General features: G+C 37.2%; 1 protein-coding gene across 11 annotated transcripts in view; it reads left to right on the top strand.

Annotated features, from left to right (window-relative positions):
* The window catches only part of fbrsl1 (fibrosin-like 1), a 283,256-nt gene that overhangs the window by 59,381 nt on the left and 204,221 nt on the right, over nucleotides 1-19,654 (top strand). For all 11 annotated transcript variants that reach the window (XM_059548650.1, XM_059548648.1, XM_059548652.1 and 8 more), the window contains exon 2: nucleotides 13,410-13,607. In XM_059548650.1, the coding sequence (XP_059404633.1) occupies nucleotides 13,410-13,607 (198 nt within the window). The remainder of the gene's footprint in view (nucleotides 1-13,409; nucleotides 13,608-19,654) is intronic.

Genomic DNA, 19,654 nt, shown 5'->3' with positions numbered 1-19,654 from the left:
GTAAATGACACCTTGCCGTTTATTAAAAAGATGACTGGAGTTTATTAAATAAATTCAATTGCTAGTTTGGGAATCCTCTTGTTTCATCAGGCTCAAAGTGGTTGATAGGGTAGTGTCCACTGATTTTCTACTGTAATGAGTAGAATCAAATAAATGGATTCGTGTTCAAGAAGATACTTTTTAATGTTTTCATAAAATACATACTTTTGAAAAAGATGAAAAAGATCAGCTTTTTGGATGTAATCTTTCATTTAGATCTCAAGTAGTTTTTTAGGATCATAACTGCTGATTTTTAAAGGGCACCTATTATGCCCCTTTTTACAAGATGTAATATAAGTCTCAGGTGACTCCAAAATGTGTCTGAAGTTTTAGCTAAAAATACCCTACAGATCATTTATTAAATCATTTTGAAAATGCCTATTTTGAGTGGAAGCAGAAGCACGCTGTTTTCTTGCCTGTATCTTTAAATGCAAATGAGCTGTTACTCCCTGCCACCTTTTCCAGACTAGGGCTGTGCCTTTACAGCTCGTACCTCAAATACTGGTTTTGATCATCATACATATCACACTAAAATCATGAGTTTTAAGCCATATCAGTTGAAACTTCTGATAAAGTGTTTTCTTGAGCGCACATACGAAGCATGCGCACAGAAAACAGCTGTAACAGTCGGTTCTGTCTGTGAAGGTAAACAGCTGGAAAGAAATCACGTTTATAATAGATCTGTGTATTAAGTGACAGCAGCGTAATATACAGTTCCTACCTACTGCTGTCTATGCTGTTAATATGACCCAAACAATAAATAAATCCAGAACATCGCTCACTGTTCTTGGCTGAATAACTTCTATAGCTTTAATAATAAGACATTTCTTACTTGAATGCTGATTTTACATGCTCTAACGTGAAGATAAACATGGCGGGGTTTCAGGCTCTCTCAGGACAGGGTCTCTGCCAATATGGCAGTGTCAGTCAGTGGCCATGGGCGGGACCTAAATAGTGTGACGTCACAATGATCAGAGAATCAAAACAGCATGTCTAATGAGACTGATTTGGTTTATTGGGGATAAAGAAATAAGGATTGAGTGAGTGGATTTTTCATTGTAGGGTGGTCGTGTTCACACACTGCTAACACACATTAATGTCCAAACACCATGTAAAAAAAGATTTTGCATGATAGGTGCTCTTTAAGATAAGTATAGCAGTATCTGTCTATCTATCTGTCTGTCTTTTTTTTTGGTTACAGCATCTCAACGTAATACCCGAGGCACAAGTATGTCTGTCTGTCTGTCTGTCTGTCTGTCTCTGTGTGTGTGTGTGTGTGTGTGTGTGTTTGGTTCTGTATATCGTGCTCCCATTCTATCTACCGTCCTCATTTTATTATCGTTCTATCATACTATCTATAATTCTGTTGTTCTATCAGTTTGTTGTTCTATTTATTATTCTGTCGTTCTGTTTATCATTCTGACACTTTATCTATCAATTTTTCTGTCTATAGTTTTATCTATCGTTCTCTCTGTCATTTTGTATATTGTTCTGTATTTTGTTCTATCTCTCTTTTTTGTCTATCTTGGTTTCTTTCACTTGGTCCAACCCATTATAGTGGAATGTGTGTACTTGGATATAAATAAATATTGATGTATTTTAATTTTGAAATATGTTCATTCAATTAAATTCAATTCACATTTATATAGCTCTTTTCACAATACTTGTAGTTTCAAAGCAGCTTTACAGAAAATGAATGTTTCTACATTATCAGAGGTGTCTGTGTCAACGTATTGTGTTCATATGGCAGAAATGTACAGTTTTATGATTACACATCATGCATATGTAAAAGTTTATACACAGATTTTACTTTTTGCATATGTAAAAGTTTTACACAGATTCTACTTTTCACGTAATGTCGGCAAATCAGTGAATGGAGCTGACTTTAAGTTCCTTGTCTCCAGATGTTAGATCAAAGCTATTGTGTGAGACTGAGAGTCAGGGACATGCTGTGGCAGTAACTAGAGGAGCTGATTCAGTGGAATCGGCAGATGAGACTGGGAGAGTCAGGGCCACTGGGCTCAAAGTGAGGTAGTGTTTTTAGATGGAGATTCTCCTGCAGAGCTCCATGGGGAATCAAAGTAATGAGCCAAAACTCTAGGCCTTCTCGGGTCTGTGGATGCTTAATAATGACTTGGAACAACCCGCCTCCTGCTTGGTCACTTACACAGAGAGGTGCAGATAGAGGGAAAGAGAGAGGAACAGACAGAACTCCTCTGTGCTCTCCTCTGAGCAACTTGATTTACTAATGAGGGCAACCTCAGAGACCTGAACACTGCTATTTTGAAACTTCATTCACAACCAAGTCCATAAGTTTGCTACAAAAATCATGTTTGCCAATTTTCATTTTCAAGACAAAAGAAAAGTAATATTTATGACTTTATTGATGCACATTGCCAAATGCCATTCTTGTTAATTTTGTATTTAATAAAAACAAAAAAACAAAACAGCAATACAAGTTGCAACAAACAGAGATCCATTGGAGCTGTTGTGAAACATTTGGATATAAATTACCAAAGATTATCATTAGTGACTGATATGGATTTATTCATTTATTTATTTTTGATTGTCAATATCTTAAAGAGCAAGGTGGCTGATAGCCAATATAGATCCAATAAGTATGATATCACACTGTTTAATTTAAAGATAGTGAAAGCAGCATAGACCCCAAACAGAGAAATTCATCTGCCAATGCTGATAATTACAAACTCATAAATATCGGCCAATATATTGGTCGACCACTAATTATCATGTCATAATTGCATCAGACTTTTTGATTTCTGCCAGTTTTATTGATTTGTATGTGTAAATTAAGATCAGTGATAGATTTAATGATATGGAGTGGAAATAAAACTCTTTTGAGTTCCTAATACATTTTTTTGTTGTATTATCTTGTATTTTATAATTTTATTTTATAGTCTTTTAAGTATCATCATTGGAAGCTTGGATATATTGTTGGATAATTTTTTTTGTTGTTTCACTTTGTCCAACCCATTATAGTATAGAGAGAGTGTGTTTATATCAGACATGGGGACTTGTGACTTGGTGACTTGGACTCGAGTCGACTCGAGTCGCTATTTTTATGACTTGTGACTTGACTTGACAAAAAATAAAATACTTGAGACTTGACTCGGACTTGGAAGTTAAAGACTCGGGACTTGACTTGACTTGAGACAGGATGACTTGAATGACTTGAGTGTTAATCACATTATGTTTTCAGTTTGAATATAAAATATATAAATTATTTTTAAAAAATTGATTACTCAGCTGGAGCGCAGGCTGAGAATCGCGTTGTCATGTCATGACATCATCAGTCATGCCCTCTCTACCTTACGCAGACCACGCCCACTTAGATCAGATATCACATCACATCAACATCTCAGCTTGAGGGGTACTGAGGGTCATCGCTTTTGTCGTCAATAATTCGCGCCTAAAAACGCGTGGAAATCGCTAGTCGCGCCGCTTTCTCATCGTTTCCAAAGCGCTCGGGCAGTTGCGCCCCTGAGGCGTCGAGCGTGTCGCACCGCGTGCGAGTCGCGACCGCGTTGCTTCCATTATGAGCGCGCATACCGGTGGCGCATACATGGTGGGATAGGCCACATCGTGCTCGGCTTGCAGACAAGACTCGAATCTTATATTTTGCAAGTGCAATACCTTGTAATAGAGGTAATGACTTTAATGACTCTGAGAGAGAGAGAGAGAGAGAGAGATTGTGTGTGTGTGTGTGTGAGAGAGAGAGAGAGAGAGAGAGAGAGTGAGTGAGTGAGAGAGAGAGAAACACACTCGTGCTTCACCTGATGAAGGAAACCCAAACTGAGTCTGACTCCAATCACAACCCCAACATTCAGAAACTAATTGACAAAAATCTGAAGTATAATTATGATGAAAATTTTAAAAAATGAATTTGAGCTCCAAACCAAACTCCAGTGTTATTCGGCCCTAAACAGAACCACAAAACTGGCAAATTACTTATCACTCAAGCAATTAAAAGAAAGACAAATCCTTTCAAAATATCGACTCAGTGATCATGATTTGGAAATAGAGATTGGTAGACATAAAAGATCCTGGCTCCCGAGAGAAGAGAGACGAACACTGTGAGCTGAATCAAACAGAGGATGAGAAACACTTCCCAAATACAGCACTACAAGAGAAACATTCTTCCCACAGTTTGAAGCTTTGAATCCTTCATTCTTGTCTCTAAATGACTCGGAGAAACTACTCTATATACTTGGAGAGAATGAGACGGCAGTCACAATAGCTGCTAAATATTTATACATCATACGAAAGGGATAATTTATTGTATTCAACTGTTTTATTTTATATTCTTAATTCTATATAATTACTATTATTAATATTAGAAATATTATCTGCTGCTGCTATTTTTATTGTATTTTATTGTAATCATATTTTATTCTGTATCTAAATGCTAAATTTGGCAATACTGTAACTCAAATGTCATGCCAATAAAGCAACTTGAACTTGAGAGAGAGAGAGAGAGAGAGAGAGGAGAAATGTAAGAAAGTTTAATGTTGTATGTAAACTGTGTTTCAGGGGAAGTTGTGGCCTAATGGTTAGAGAGTCGGACTTGCAATCGAAGGGTTGTGAGTTCGAGTCTCGGGCCGGCAGGAATTGTGGGTGGGGGGAGTGCATGTACAGTTCTCTCTCCACCTTCAATACCATGACTTAGGTGCCCTTGAGCAAGGCATCGAACCCCCAACTGCTCCGCGGGCGCCACAGCATAAATGGCTGCCCACTGCTCCGGGTGTGTGTTCACAGTGTGTGTGTGTGTGTTCACTGCTCTGTGTGTGTGCACTTTGGATGGGTTAAATGCAGAGCACGGATTCTGAGTATGGGTCACCATACTTGGCTGAATGTCATGTCACGTCACGTCCTTTGTGTGTGAGAGAGAGAGAGACAGAGAGAGAGAGAGGAGGGGGGGGGGTGTTCAGAGAGGAGTCTGTTGGATGTTTAGCTGTTATTTGTTTTATGGACTCAATGTTGAAAATGTAAAACATTTCTGTTGGCAGAAGTGAAAAATAAATAATTTTATGAAGTTACAATTTTGTTTGATTCCATGATGTATTTTACTGAACTTGAGTATTTACAATGCAAATCCAAATTATTTTAATTTACTGTTACTTATATCTTGTCTTTTAACTTTATTAAGATCAGATTCTGCAGGTAAAATTACAATAATAAGGTGACTTGACTTGGACTTGACTTGACTTACTACAGGACTTGACTTGACTTGACATAACTTGTGACTTGACCTTGACTTGACTTGCCCAAGAAAAAAATACTTGGGACTTACTTGAGACTTGAAGGTTAAGACTTGAGACTTACTTGAGACTTGCACATGTGTGACTTGGTCCCATCTCTGGTTTATATAGATGTAAATGATAATACAATTCTTTCTTAATGCAGTGTTTATATAATTTTACTGCTTTTGTTTCAAATTATGTAACAGCAAAAATGCTATTCCTTTTTCTTCCTGGTAGAATTAAATTCACAGCCTCTCCTGCCCATGGCTAAGTTTCGTAATATGGAAACTTTTCTCAGAAAATAATGATATGGAATTATGTGATTAATTAGATTAATTAATTAACTTAATTATTTGTAGTCAGTTAATAGCCCTAATTCATTTTAATTCCTGACGGACATGCAAACTGTCAGAAAGTGCAATTTTCTATGATGTGTCTTATATTTAAGTTTCATACTTACTGTAGAACTGTAAGCCTGTGGGTAAATTATGTATCACTTGTACTGTAGGTATATTTATCTTAGCACACTATCTGCTATCAGACCTCTACTGTTCAGAGAGCTTTTGCCTGTCACTGTAAATTGTGCTTTCAATGTGACTTAATTAAAGATGTGTGTGCATGTGCGTGTGTGTGTGTCCATGTAAAGGAGCTGACAACTCCATTTATTTGCACAGACTGCCATCTGAGTGTCGAACACTCTGCTAAATCAATGCAATTTAACTCTGCTCACTAACGTAGTGATTTATTCCACCGATCTGAGCGTGTGCAGAAACAGCTCACCATATACACATAAATCTGCAGTCTCTGTGCCCTCCGAGCATGGATAAATATTTCTGAAGTGCTGTTACAAATCTCTCTCTCTCTCTCTCTCTCTCTTCGTTTTGGCCATCAGCAGCAGTATACAGTATTGGCTTGCTTTCCAGTTTGTGGGCTGTTTGGGTGGGAAAAGTCCCAACGACTAATTGATTCTGGCGGATTGGATTTCACCAAAGCAACGGCAGTTAGTGCACATCTAGCAGAAAATCGCTTAAATAGCATAAAACACATTTCCACTTAGTGTAATTTTATCATGTGTTGCAAAGCAATAATTTAAGATACCTTAATGGAGTTCACTGCATACTGGTGGTTCAATAATGTAGATGGGTATTACCACACAAAAGCTACTGCCAGATGCATGAGTTGTAAGATGCAGTCTATTAAACTAGCTTAATGATCTTTCTTTCCTTGGAAGGAAGATATTAGTGCAGAACCTTTAATGGGGTCCAGAAAGTTAATGGCCATTTAGTTTGGCTTACTAAAGAAATACACGACAAGTACTAACAATGTTTGTGTTAAAATGTTAAAGGAAATTTTTAATGATTTATCATCTGTTAAATGAAAAATTTACTGTAAAGGTCGGTATGTAGGCCTAGTTCCTGCATTACTAGCAGCAACAAATGGTGTTGTAGAAAACTAATTTATTTATTTATCTATTTATTTATTTTTATTATTATTATTATTATTAGGGGTGTGCATGGATAGTCGAACCTTCGAATATTCGTTCTGCTCTAATTATTAGATAAATAAAAATGATATTAGAATTTCGCAAAAAAAAAAGTTCACAATAAAACCTAATTTGGTCACTTGATTCTGTGATTCTCCACGGCATATTTGAAGTTTTTTTCAAGCAAAAAATAATTAATGAATGAATAAGGGACCGTTCACATATCGCGCCTAAAAACGTGTGGAAAACGCTAGTCGCACCGCTTTCTCCTTCTTTCCAAAGCGCTCGGGCAGTTGTTAAGCAACAATGACGCGCTCTTTCCATGAAGACGCGGAAATTTCAGCAAAGGATAAACGGATTTGCAGCACAAAAAATCGCTTTCAGTAGCTCTGCTACTAAATTTATTTCAAAATGGCAATCCATATACAGTTATGATCAGCTGTTCCTTCATCTTGGCTGAGCTTTCAACGTTGTTATGGGAAAGGATAAAGCTGAATGTTTAGTTCTTGTCACATGACCTGCGGTGCGCTTGCGGCATTCTGAAAAGTTTAGATGTTTTTAACTCGATGCGGTGCGGACGCGCCTGGAAAAAACGGCCGCGTCGCACCCTCTGATATATAGATCAGTGGTCTAATAATGAACTTGAGCGCACAAAAGACGCGATATGTGAACGGCCCTTAAGAACTGCGGTCTTCTACAGTACTTCAAATATGCCGTGGAGAATCACAGAAAGTGACCGAATTCAAGAACATTGTTGCAGCATCTCTCAAGCAACGAATAAACACAGCTATCTTGGAGAATGCAGTGAAAACTCCTCTTCTCGTGTCTGCCCTAGACCCTCTGCACAAACATCTCAGGTTTCTCGATGAAAACATGAGAGAAGTAAGAAAAAAAAACTTTTTTGAACATTATCAGAACATTTTCCTTGACGCGAGTGCTGCGCCACCAACGAAGGCTGAGCCAGTTCTTCAGCGATGATTACAGAGAGTCTAGCCGAGACGAGTGGGAACAGTTCTTGCTGGAGCCATGTGTATTCCACCAGATGAGGATCCCATTCAGTGGTGAAACGAAAACACGAAGCGCTTCACAAAACTTATTCGCTTAGCACACCATTATCTGTGAGTCCCGCCAACGTCTGTGCCGTCAGAGCGCGTTTTCTCCGCGGCCGGCCTTATTGTTAACAGACTAAGGAGCCGACTTTCCCCCGATCATGTTTACATGCCCGTATTTCTTAACAAGAACATTTGAAACAATAGAAAAAAAAGCAAAAAAGATTTGCTGACAGTTTCAAAGTTAAGTGTAAGCATTCTGTACAATAGCCTTTTTCCTTTGTTTACTTTTTTTTTTTTTTGCTTTTAATCTGTACTTTTGTTTGTTTGCATGCATTGTTAAAGGTTTTCAGCTACAAAACACGATGTGTAATGTTCAAAATTATTGTGTGTAAGCTTGTTCAAAATGACGGAAACAATAAATGTTGCTGAAAAATAACGTCTGTCTCATTAAACTTAATTTAAATAAACGAATATTCGAATATTAGTTTTTTGTGAGCTCAAATATTCGAATTTGCGTAAAACGCCAATCCCTAATTATTATTATTATTATTATTATTATTATTAGCATTTTTTAAAATAATAATAATAATAATACTTTGTAAATAAATAGTTGTGGTATACATTTGTTTTTATGGAAGGAGTAAGTATAAGTATATTTTCATTTTATTTAATTAAATTACACTCTTGATGTACACTCTTTTATGGTTTTACAAAGATACACTACCTTTATGATAAAAAAAAAAAATCTTAATCTTATGTCTCTAAATTTAGCAGGTTAATTAAGCACAATTAAATTTATAAATTATTATAAATATAATTAGACCACTAAGAATCTAATATTCAGTGGGTAATAAAAATAATTGCATTTTACAATTCTGTATGTAATTTTTGCACCACTAACAGTACCAACGAACTAGATTTTTATATTATTTTGAATGAATTTGCTATGTGGTTTCTAGGATGTTCTTGTTGTTTTAAGTGGTTGTGTACTGACCCATTCTCACCATGATATTAGGATCTCGACATATGGCTTGTGTCCCTCCTTTAAGGCAAATTGATTGGTTTTTAGGAAAGTATTATTAGGGTTCTACTCAACTGACCACACAATTTGAGGCATTTGTCATGCTACATGCTAAAATTTTCGATTCGTTCAACTCTGTAACTACAATTATGAGCATTATTGTTTTCACTGCACATTAAGTAGGTATTTGAAAAGGGGATTTCACATTTTCACTAGTGGTCGACCGATATATCGCCAAGGATGATATATCGGCTGATATTTTTTCAAATATCGGCATTAGCCGATAAGTTTTTCTGCTTGGCCAATGTGTTGGAAATATGGCCAATTTAAAATAAATAAATAAATACACTTAAGGCTGGTTTTTTGGTCCAGGGTCACATATTAGCTTTATATTGGCTATCGGCCACCCTGATTTTCCAAGAAATCGGCATCAGCGGTCAAATAAACTATATCTGTCAACCAATAATTTTCACCATTTTAAAATAAGGTACAATCTTGAATAGAACCATATTTCCTTGAGATATTTCCGTGTTATAAAACATGACGCTGTGGAATTTATTTAGGAAACCACATGTAAAGATTGTCGTGCAGAACAGCCAGAGGAATTCTGGAGGTGTAGGACTTCGAGAGATTCTTGCACTCCATTTTAAATAACAGCCAGTGTGTCTTTTTTGCAACATCCATTCACTATTCATCTCTCTCTCACTATCTTTATGCTTCTGGATAGCTGAGGAGGCAGCTCAGAGATCAGTAGCTGACGGCTGCATGTAGGAAAACTAGTGGAAATGCAAACTGCAGTTGACATGCTTTTTCTCCTTTGCGCCGAGCACAGGAAGTGTCAGACGCTTGTGTAGGTGTTCCAATGATGAAGCCATGTTGACTTACAGAAATCAAAGCTATCTTGTGTGACACCAGAGACATTCAGCAGTGATGTCTTTATGCAACATTAACCAAATTATCAGCTCTGACTTCACTGAACTCTTTGGGGATAAATTAGAGATGTGATGGAGGGCTCTCGTAGTTGTTTCGACAGCTTTTTGAGGATGTTTGGCAGCAGAACCAGTCATGTGATTTATTGCTTGTATCAAAAAATACTTTGAACAGTTTTCTTTCAGGCAGAACATTTCTGAACGTTGGTTTTTATGCTCGGACTTAAATTTAGTGCAATTACGATGATGTAAAGTTCTCAAGCACAGAGAACTCAAGATGCAATACAAATGAAATCTGGGATATTCTTCTTTGACTTTATTGTAAAAAGAAGTGCTTTTTTGAAGGTATATATTAAATGAGGCACATCTTAACAGCCACATCATGTTTAGCAACTGTTTTCTTGTCAAAGCACAATGATTAATGTAATTACTACTGGTTGTTGCTGAAATGTTATTCTGTCATAATTCTGAGAAAGAGAGAATGTTGACAGAATTTACGTTTTAGAAATAAATAGTAATTACATTTCTATACACACACACACACACACACACACACACACAAACACACATTTTTTACAGTTACCAAAAAAAAAACTTAAATGCTGTTCTTTTGAATTTCCTGCGAAGTTGAGAATACTGAAATAAAAATGTATCATGGTTTATTCAATCAAAAAAAAATATTAAGCAGCACAACCATTTTCGAAATTGATATAAGTATATGCTTCTTGAGCTGAAAAACAGCATATTAGAATGATTTTTGAAGGATCAAATGACACCGAAGACTGAACTAATGACTACAATTCATCTTAAATACATTTGTATATTATTTTTTATTTTACTATGTTTTATTTAAATACGCAGTCTTGGTGAGCATATATTTAATATTTATATGATAAAATCACCAAAATCTTGTCTCTTAATATAGTCAATGTATGTAGTACACATTTGATGACACAATCTCATTTCTCATTTCTCACAATCTCTTTCGACACTTCCATTAAGCCACCACAACCACATTCTCAAAACAGCTAAAACTGCTATTGAAAGACCTGAACACACAGACTGTCTATCGTTGTCTTCTCTTTTATTCAGAGGAAGCCACTGTGTCATTTGATCAATATTTAATCTCTTTCGCATCTCCTGCTGTGGCTGCTAAAAGGCAGATCAGGTTAACTCCTCTGAACTATTGATAGCTATTCTTTTGGACAGACTTCTTCATTGTTCTTTGAGCTTATAGCTTATTACTTAAAAATATTTTCTCTATTGTGTAGTGTGTGATTTTTTTTTTATACTCATTTTTGTTACAGTGTAGTTCCCTGCTAATTTAAAGTCTTTGTAACTTTGTAACATATCGCTCTCACATGCTCTTTCAACATAGATGAGTTTGTTGTTTTTTATTTTATGTTGGATTCAGTAATGGACAAAAAGAAACTATGAGCATTAGCTGACTAACCACAGATTTCCTATGAACCTCTCCACATACAGAGCTGTTTGGACCACTGCAAGCAGTAAAGTAAACAGGAAGTGTTTGTCTGAACTCAACATTTTTTGCGAGCAAACACAAAATATTTGTGAGCGAACACTAATATCTTTGTGAATTAATTAAAATATCTTTGTGAGAGAATGCAAACGTTTTGCGACAGAATTTTTTTTTTCGCCCATCCTGCATTTTTTTCGCCACCATGTCCCTTTAGGGGCTCCATAGCATTTTGGCGGATAATAGCCTCTGAAGTATACTGTTTGCCTATTGGATATTCAGCATTTTTACAACATTCAACAACTGTAGAAAAATCTGGACCTAATCAAACTAAAGTCAGATTCCGATGCCGATTCCGATGCCGTGCTTGATGTGGTGATCTACAGGACGCTTTGTTGTAGCGGCTGGGTGTTTTACATCTATTTCAGGAAGAGGACTATTTAAATCAAATGTTATTTGATTTACACAAAATAAAACCTAGGCATAGATTTTACAATATACTGCTTAATCGTCCATTTTCAATATGATATAACCTACTTAATAGGCTATGAAATGTATGTGTGTGATATTGTGCATTGAACTTGAATGTCCAACAGATGTCTGTTTTAAAGCATGTGGGTGAAAAATTCACTCCTTAATTTGAAAGCCTACTTTGATATTCTGTGGACAAACATGTTTATAGTGCATTATTTTCAATACGATGAAAATACATCATTGCACAAGTAATTCACATGCGATGAATCTGGTTGTCATGTCAGCATCACACACTTGCTGCCGCTCTGTGTAATCATGGTAAAAACACAGAATGTGTACTATTGAAAAGCTAAAATGTATTTTAAAGCATGACTGACCAAATCGACTGGCTTGGTTTGGCCTCCTCAAGCTAAAGCATCAAACTATGCTTAGGTGCATGTAGTGCCATACCACCCAGCTCTAAGCTTTCCTATTTCCGGCTTTATGTCCTCTGGATGTCCTGAGTCTGATGGGGCATCGATGAAGGATACTGTAAAAAAAAAAAAAAAAACCTGATTGAATTGCATGTAATATAATATTACCCTACAGAGGCAGAGAGATAAGGCCAGGGTTGCATGTTCTGGTTATCTGTAAACATAAACCATTCCATTTGTTTAAGTTTTGATATATTCCGTGAATTAACATACTTTTAATTGATAATGTTTCAATGTAAATAAATGCCACAAAACAAACAGTTTTCAACAAAAGAGTATGGAGGTAGAAAATGTTAAAATTATTTTTTTTGATTCTGAATGTTTAACCGAGAAGTGTGTACAATCTTGTACACAATCTTACTCCAGTTAGGTTTAATTTCCTCTTCAAATGCATTGATTAGTTTTGATGTCTTGCAGTGGACTTTGACTTTTTGCAAATGGGCCTTTATTTATATGAGGTGAACCCATGTGTTTGTACAACTGTGAGTAGCTGCAGTTCATTTAAAAAGGCAAGGTCATGTTTACAGAGCTGCACAGTATTTTGACATTTGTTTTTCTTTTTGAGTTTTGCTTGTAATCACACAATAATTGAGTAGAAACAGAATGATATCAGACTTACTGGAATAGTCACCCTATGATTATCATGGAGAAACATGAAACAGATGCAGGGCTTTTCTTTTCTTTTCTTTTCCTTTTTTTTCTCTTCCACTTCTTTCCTGTATCTTCTCTACTTCCTCCGTCTTCCACTTCATTTCCTTTTTTCCCCTCTTCTGTTTCCTTTCCTCTCCTCCTTTTTATTTCTGCTTCCTCTTCTACTACTTATTTCCTTCCTTTTCCACGAATTTCCTTTTTCTTTTCCTCCTTTAATTTCTTTCCTTCTTTTCCCTAATTTCTAACTTTCCTTTCCTGTCCCGTCCCGTCCACTACTTTTCTTTCATCTCAGCTCTTTTCCACTCTGCTCATATTAGCGACTTTCTTTTTCTTTACACATCTTTCTGCTCCTTTGCTCTTTTCCCACTCCTATCCCTTCTCTCTTCCTTCTTCCCTTTTTCTTTCCTCTTCCTAGTCTTTAAAAGGAGTTTGATGTCGCTGTGCAAAAAGATGTGTTTTGCAGTAATTTAACAGACATCATGAACCTCTCACCTGCAGAGCAAGTGGATATCATCTCTTATTCTGTCCTTTTCATTTTTCTCCTATCAGACCAAGAATGTTTCGGATAAACTGGAAAAGAAGAAATGGGAGGAGATTGTAGTTAAACGAAAGGAGGAGGCCGAGGAGAATGTGACCCCTGACATAGACGAGAATAGCTTCAGCAATCTGGCCACCAGCATGGGGCGAGACCAGGAGCGGGTGAAAGATCGTCTGCTGAAAAACACGTACTCCAAGAAGAGCAAACGAGTGAGTCTGTCATCTCTTTCTGCAGGCTAAATGATGGAATGTTTGATGGACAAGAGCAGCGGCGCTCAAAACCCATGTGATCCTATACATGTTCCTGAGTGTTGACGGCTTTGACTGGTGTTGACCAGATTAATGTGGCCATCGCAGTCATAACTGAATGCCTGCTGTTTCTGGAAGGGTCCAGTGAGGTGTGTGCGTATGAATGTGACAGCAGTACATCAGCGGCTGACAGATTACTGGTTTAGAGCTGTGGTTGAGCCACATAGTGTGCTGTTAATGACCAAGAAGAACAAATATAACCATCTCTCGCTTCCTATATCCTTTTTCACTCTCACTTGTTTTGGCTTATTTGTAGCTTTTCTTGATAGTGGTAGGGTTGAAGCAGAGAAAATGGGATTGGAAAATGTCACAAGCCAGATTTGAACCCAAGTTGCCTTCACGAGCACCAAAGCTTATGTTATTTAGTTACCTAGATTATTCTATGTATATTTCTGTCTATCAGCATGGCCGTTGTTCTGTCTATCTCTCTAGCTAACATTCTATCTCTTTATCTTCCATTGTTATTCAGTCTTTATCTATCTGTCTGTCTGTCTGTCGTTTATCTGTCTGTTGTATCTATCAGTCTGTCTGTCACTCTGTCCATGTGTCTGAATGTCTAGCAATCATTCTGTCTTTTCAAAGTGCCATTAACAAACTTTCCGAAAGTGTATAGTGGTTACTACTCCCCTGGTGCTAACAGATAATAAACAACCTATGATCTTCTTTCCTTCCTTACTTCTTTCTGACTTCTGACATTCATACCAAGTCTTTTCAAAGGACAGCTTTCTGACACCAAGAGTGATAGAATATTATTAGGCCAGACTAAAAGTAAAATGGACAGACAGAGCATGGTTCATCCTGCGTCTGTCACTTGCCTCTTCCCAGAGCCAGCTGATTACCCTCCCCTGAGGACTTCTCCATCACTGTAGCTCCATCCCCTCTCTCCAGATGGGATCTCTCTCTGATCACAGGCCTTTGTGCATGCGCTCGCACTGGCGGTGTGTTTAAATGCAGTGTGTTCTAGCCTGCGTGGGTGTCTATCAGACTCTCATACACCCGCTGGCATCTCCGTTTCCCTCTCTGATCAGAAATAATGGGGGGAAAAGAAAACCACTTTCATATTGCTGTAATTGCAGAGCGGAAGGCTCTCAACAAAGCAGCCATCTGGACGGGGAGACACTGTGAATGTGCATGGGCCACTAGTGTGTGTGTGTGTGTGTGTGTGTTTATATTTCCTAGCTGTAGAGATGCAGAGGGACACACACAGCATGTCTCTGATCAGCGTGTCGGAGCTTTTGATGCACAGCTCGGCTTGATTTCTGTCTCTGAACGGCCCGTGATCACACATAAAGACAGATTCATCAAAGCATTTAAACATTAACTTTATAAAATATTTTTTTTTCTCTCTCATGCAACTCATAATGAGTGAGTGGAGCATCAGTGACTCAGCTAGTCATATGCTGTCTTTTTTATTTATAGTAAATCAGATCTCCATGCAGTGCAGCATGCATTCCACACTAGCCCACAGGACCTGATAGAGGCATATTTCTATGTTTCTATCTGTATATCCATCTCCTGTTATATCTAGCTCTCTGTCATTCTATCTATCTATCTATCTATCTATCTATCTATCTATCTATCTATCTATCTATCTATCTATCTATCTATCTATCTATCTATCTATCTATCTATCTATCTATCTATCTATCATTATAGTTATCAACCTATTGTTCTATCCATCTGTAATTCTATTGATCTGTTTGCCTATCATTCCACTGTTTGATCTATCATTCTGTTCTTCCATCTATAGTTTTGTCATTCTATCTATTGTTTTATGTTTGGCAGCTGAATAAACATTTTAATTTACGGTAATGTTATATATATATATATATAAAAACAATAGAAGTCTGTTTTAAGTCTCTATTTTAGCCAAGTAAACATCTGTCGGTGTGTTTGAGAGACAAGCCAAATACTGTTTGACTTTGTGTACTAGACACACACACACACACACACACACACACTTGTTAGTTAGCAGTGTTTGGTCTGTTGCTGGATCCAGTGTCATCATCCCCTGGAGAATCACTATTAAATCTAGAACTGACTGCCTCATGCTGGTCTGAGAGAATCACCCGCCAAACACACAGAAGCACAAAACTGCGTGATTTTTCATGATGAGCTCATGTAACTCAAGGAAATCTTTTCCTTTCTGCTTTCATGGCAGAAACTCCATTGTGTGAAGTTAAACTCATAGCTGATCCAGTAACTGTTGCGTTCTCTGATCTGCTTCAGGTTATCGCCCCTCAGGGAACATCACCCACAGCAGTGCTGAGGGCCTGGACACAGCTCACACAGGAGAAACTGAAATACGGAGATCTTAGCCACGCATATGAACGCTCTAGTGAGGGGTGGTGTAACCTGTTGGTTAAGGGTATGGGCGGCTAACTGAATGGATGTAGGTTGCCTCAAGTGATCTACAAAATAAATTGCCATTGTGCCATAGACACTTAACCTCAAGTTACTCTGTCCTCTCTGTATTTACTGGAAGCTTCTGCTTGAGTTACAGAAGCACCAGCTAAAGGGCAAATCAGATTAGATACAAGTGTCTAAGTTTACAGTCTTCTTAAAGCTGAAGTGTGTCATTTTTCTCTCCTGCCCCAGCTTAATATGCAGAGACATATATAAGTAAGCCATTTGTATGTTGATTTCATCAAAAAAGTGAAAACACACCAACTCTTATCAAAATGCCACACTTTACTTAATATGACTGAATTACAGTACACGTTTTTGTACATTTTTGTATGTGTGTGTGTGTGTGTGTGTGTGTGTATATATATATATATATAACTTTCCAGTTAAAATATAAAAATGATGAATTTAGTTGTGAAGCAACACTGCATAAGATATTAAGGCTTGTTTTTTTTTTTTTAGAGTTTAATATGATTGTATTTTGTCTTGCTGCACTGGGAGATTTTATCTAGTATTTTTTGTAGTTTAAAGTATAAACTATTACTGTAGTCTATCAATTCATAGTAGTTTATCATTTTTATATCCTGATATTAGCCCTCTGGCTTGAATGCTCTGTTTGAAGGGGCGTGTCTGCTGTGAGACTCCGAGTAAACGACAACTGTTGTGATTGGCTGACATCTTTGCATTTGAAATGCGTATCACATGTGGAACCCCTCTCAAATATATATATATATATATATATATATATATATTTACTACTACAGCTGTCGAGATTAACGAGTCGTGGATTTGTTGATTATATAATTATTTTTTCGATCTTTTCCCATCACATGAAAGGCTGCAGTGATGAGTATTGAATAGACAGAGTCTGTTTATCCCGTGAATGCAGTGATCTCGTCATTATTGCAACACGTTTTCTCTCACAAAATGCTTTCACCACAACTAACGGCAAACACATGAATGCACCACATGAATACAGTAAGAGCTCCGTTGTGCAGCATAACAGCGTCATTCATTGTAACGGCAGTTTGGGCAAGAGTGTAGATATACTCGCGATGTGTGAGAGCTCCGAAAAAAAGGGAGCGTTCTTTGATCGCTCTCTGTAGTTAAATCACAATTTAAATAACAGATTTCTTTCATGCCTACTAAGAGAAACAACGTAAGGTTGATCGTTTAGTCACTGGCTTGATTCAACGATGCATAAACAGTATTAAATGATTTAGAAAGAAAGTCTGAGTGAACTTGAATAATTAGCTAGACATCAGAAATCACTGATCACAGATCAGGCATTAATGAACACTGTTACTCACCGTTTTTTGGCGGTGCTGTCGAATCCATATCTTAAAAGTCTGTTTGTAATGCCTGTGCTGACATTGCGACTGAATTATATGTAAATATTTGGGCGGGCAAAGCCCAAAGTCTCCTTACAACGTCACAAAGAGGAGATTCAAGATCAGCCCGTTTGAGCTTCCATTTTCTCAAAAGCAGAGAAAGATAGCAAAATCTCGATTTACACCGATTAAAATTTCTAGAAACTTGGGGACCATATACAGGCTAGGGGAACTCATATTAATGTTAAAAAACCTCAGAAAGTGAAATTTTCATGTCATAGGACCTTTAAGCTAATCTGTTGATACCCGATCATTTTTTTTTGTAGGCAGTATTAGCACAACATTAATTGAGCCAGGCAAAGGGTGCTTAGTTTACACTTAACCGTTATTGTATAAAAACAATTTCTAGTGTACTGTGATCTGAGGCTGAAAAAAGCAACATGAATCAGTACCTTTCAAAATATTTAAGAGAGAGAAACAGCAGGCTTACTTCATTTGAGTTTGAAGGATCCTTGTCTCACTGCATATTACTGTTAACAGAAGAGAGTATGCACAGAACATTGAGAATAACCTTGAATGCACACACAGCAATGTTCAGTTTCCATTTTTGGGACCGATTTTTGTACCAGGTTGATTAAATCTTTCTCATGTATTGCTTACTCAAGGCTTTTCTAGTCTTTTAAGCTGAAATTGGTTCAGTTTGCACAGCCCCCTGTAGAATCTATGCCCTACAGTATGTGATGTATTCTTCAAACGCTCACTTTGTCTAATAGCAGCTGAGATACTGAAAGGGCGAGCTGTAATTTCACCCATGCTCAGATGTCTGACGATAGGGATTTGCCCACTGCAGTACTTAGAAGGTTGTGAATTAGCTGTCCGGCCTGTAATCAACAGCAAGAAACTATGGCTGATAGGGTCTAAGAAATGAGAAGTCTGCATATTTGAAGTACTGCTCATTGCTCAGTCTGACATGAGATGATTTCTCATAGTTATGCAACAACGAGCACTGAGAAATGCAAAAGACCAAAGTGTGAAAAAGACTGTCTGGTTTAGTCTGTAACTGCTAAATAAGAGGTTAGATTTAGCATGCTGAGTGCACTTTCATTCTGTTTTAATGCTGACAGCTTTACACTTGGTTTCCTTTTGCAGTTTTGATGTGTTGGTTACGCTGGGCTGAGACTTTGTGTTTTCTCTGTGTGTATTGTAGTGTGAAAATATACTTTACTCTTAACAGTTTAGTAGGCAGACAACAGTTCAGTTCAACTTCAGTCCGCACTGTTCAAAATCTAGAAGCTTAGATGGTGGTGCAGTACAGGAGCTGGATCGTATTGAGAGCTGGAATGTGGAACCGTTGGTACTTAGCTAGAGAAAAGTTCCTTTGTGAGTAGGAGATGGACCACTTGAAAGAATTTAAATTGGAGAAACTGTACCACTCAATATAGAGGTTATAGAACTTACTCTGGGTAGCACTAAATTACATTTTTTGACAAGAACAAAAACAAGGCTGAGGGATAAAAGTGCAAATATGTGATAAAGACTGTAAATCTATCTCCTACAGCCGTGTTTTCATTCCTGTTAAATTCCGTGTGGCGTCTAACCTCATTAAGCTGGAAGTCCCACCTTTCAGTATTAAGAGCCAATCACCTTTTTGAAGAACGCATCAACTGATGATTTATTCTCAAATGTGTGTGATTTACTGTACTGTCTGGACCAGCCTGAAAATATACTTTACCATAGTTGTCATAATGTAATACTCATTTGAACTAATTTATTAAAATGTTTGGAGAAATGTTTGTTCTTTCGCCACCAGAGAAGTTGTATTTTAATTCTAATTGCCTTTCATTATAACACCCCCGGCAGCTATTTTCTTTGCCTGCTGTGTAACTAGCTTAAAACTAAATGTTTCTCTGTTGCTGAATAAGACTTTCTTTCTTTCTTTCTTTCCAAATGTTAAGCAACAAACACTGTTTTCAACATTGATAATAACTTTTTTGAGCATGTCAGTGTACAAAAAATTTGCGTTGTTACTGCAAATTATGTATATATGTGTGTGTGTGTGTGTGTGTGTGTGTGTGTGTGTGTGTGTGTGTGTGTGTGTGTGTGTGTGTGAATGACTTTATTGTCATTGTTCAAGTACAACGAAATTGAGTGCAATCCTTGGGTGCATAAAAATCAATAATCTAATAAATAGTACACGGATGACTGGATCTG

This window comes from Carassius carassius, chromosome 4, assembly GCF_963082965.1.
Source record: "Carassius carassius chromosome 4, fCarCar2.1, whole genome shotgun sequence".
Taxonomy (NCBI): domain Eukaryota; kingdom Metazoa; phylum Chordata; class Actinopteri; order Cypriniformes; family Cyprinidae; genus Carassius; species Carassius carassius.
This window is presented reverse-complemented; position numbering and strand designations above follow the sequence as displayed.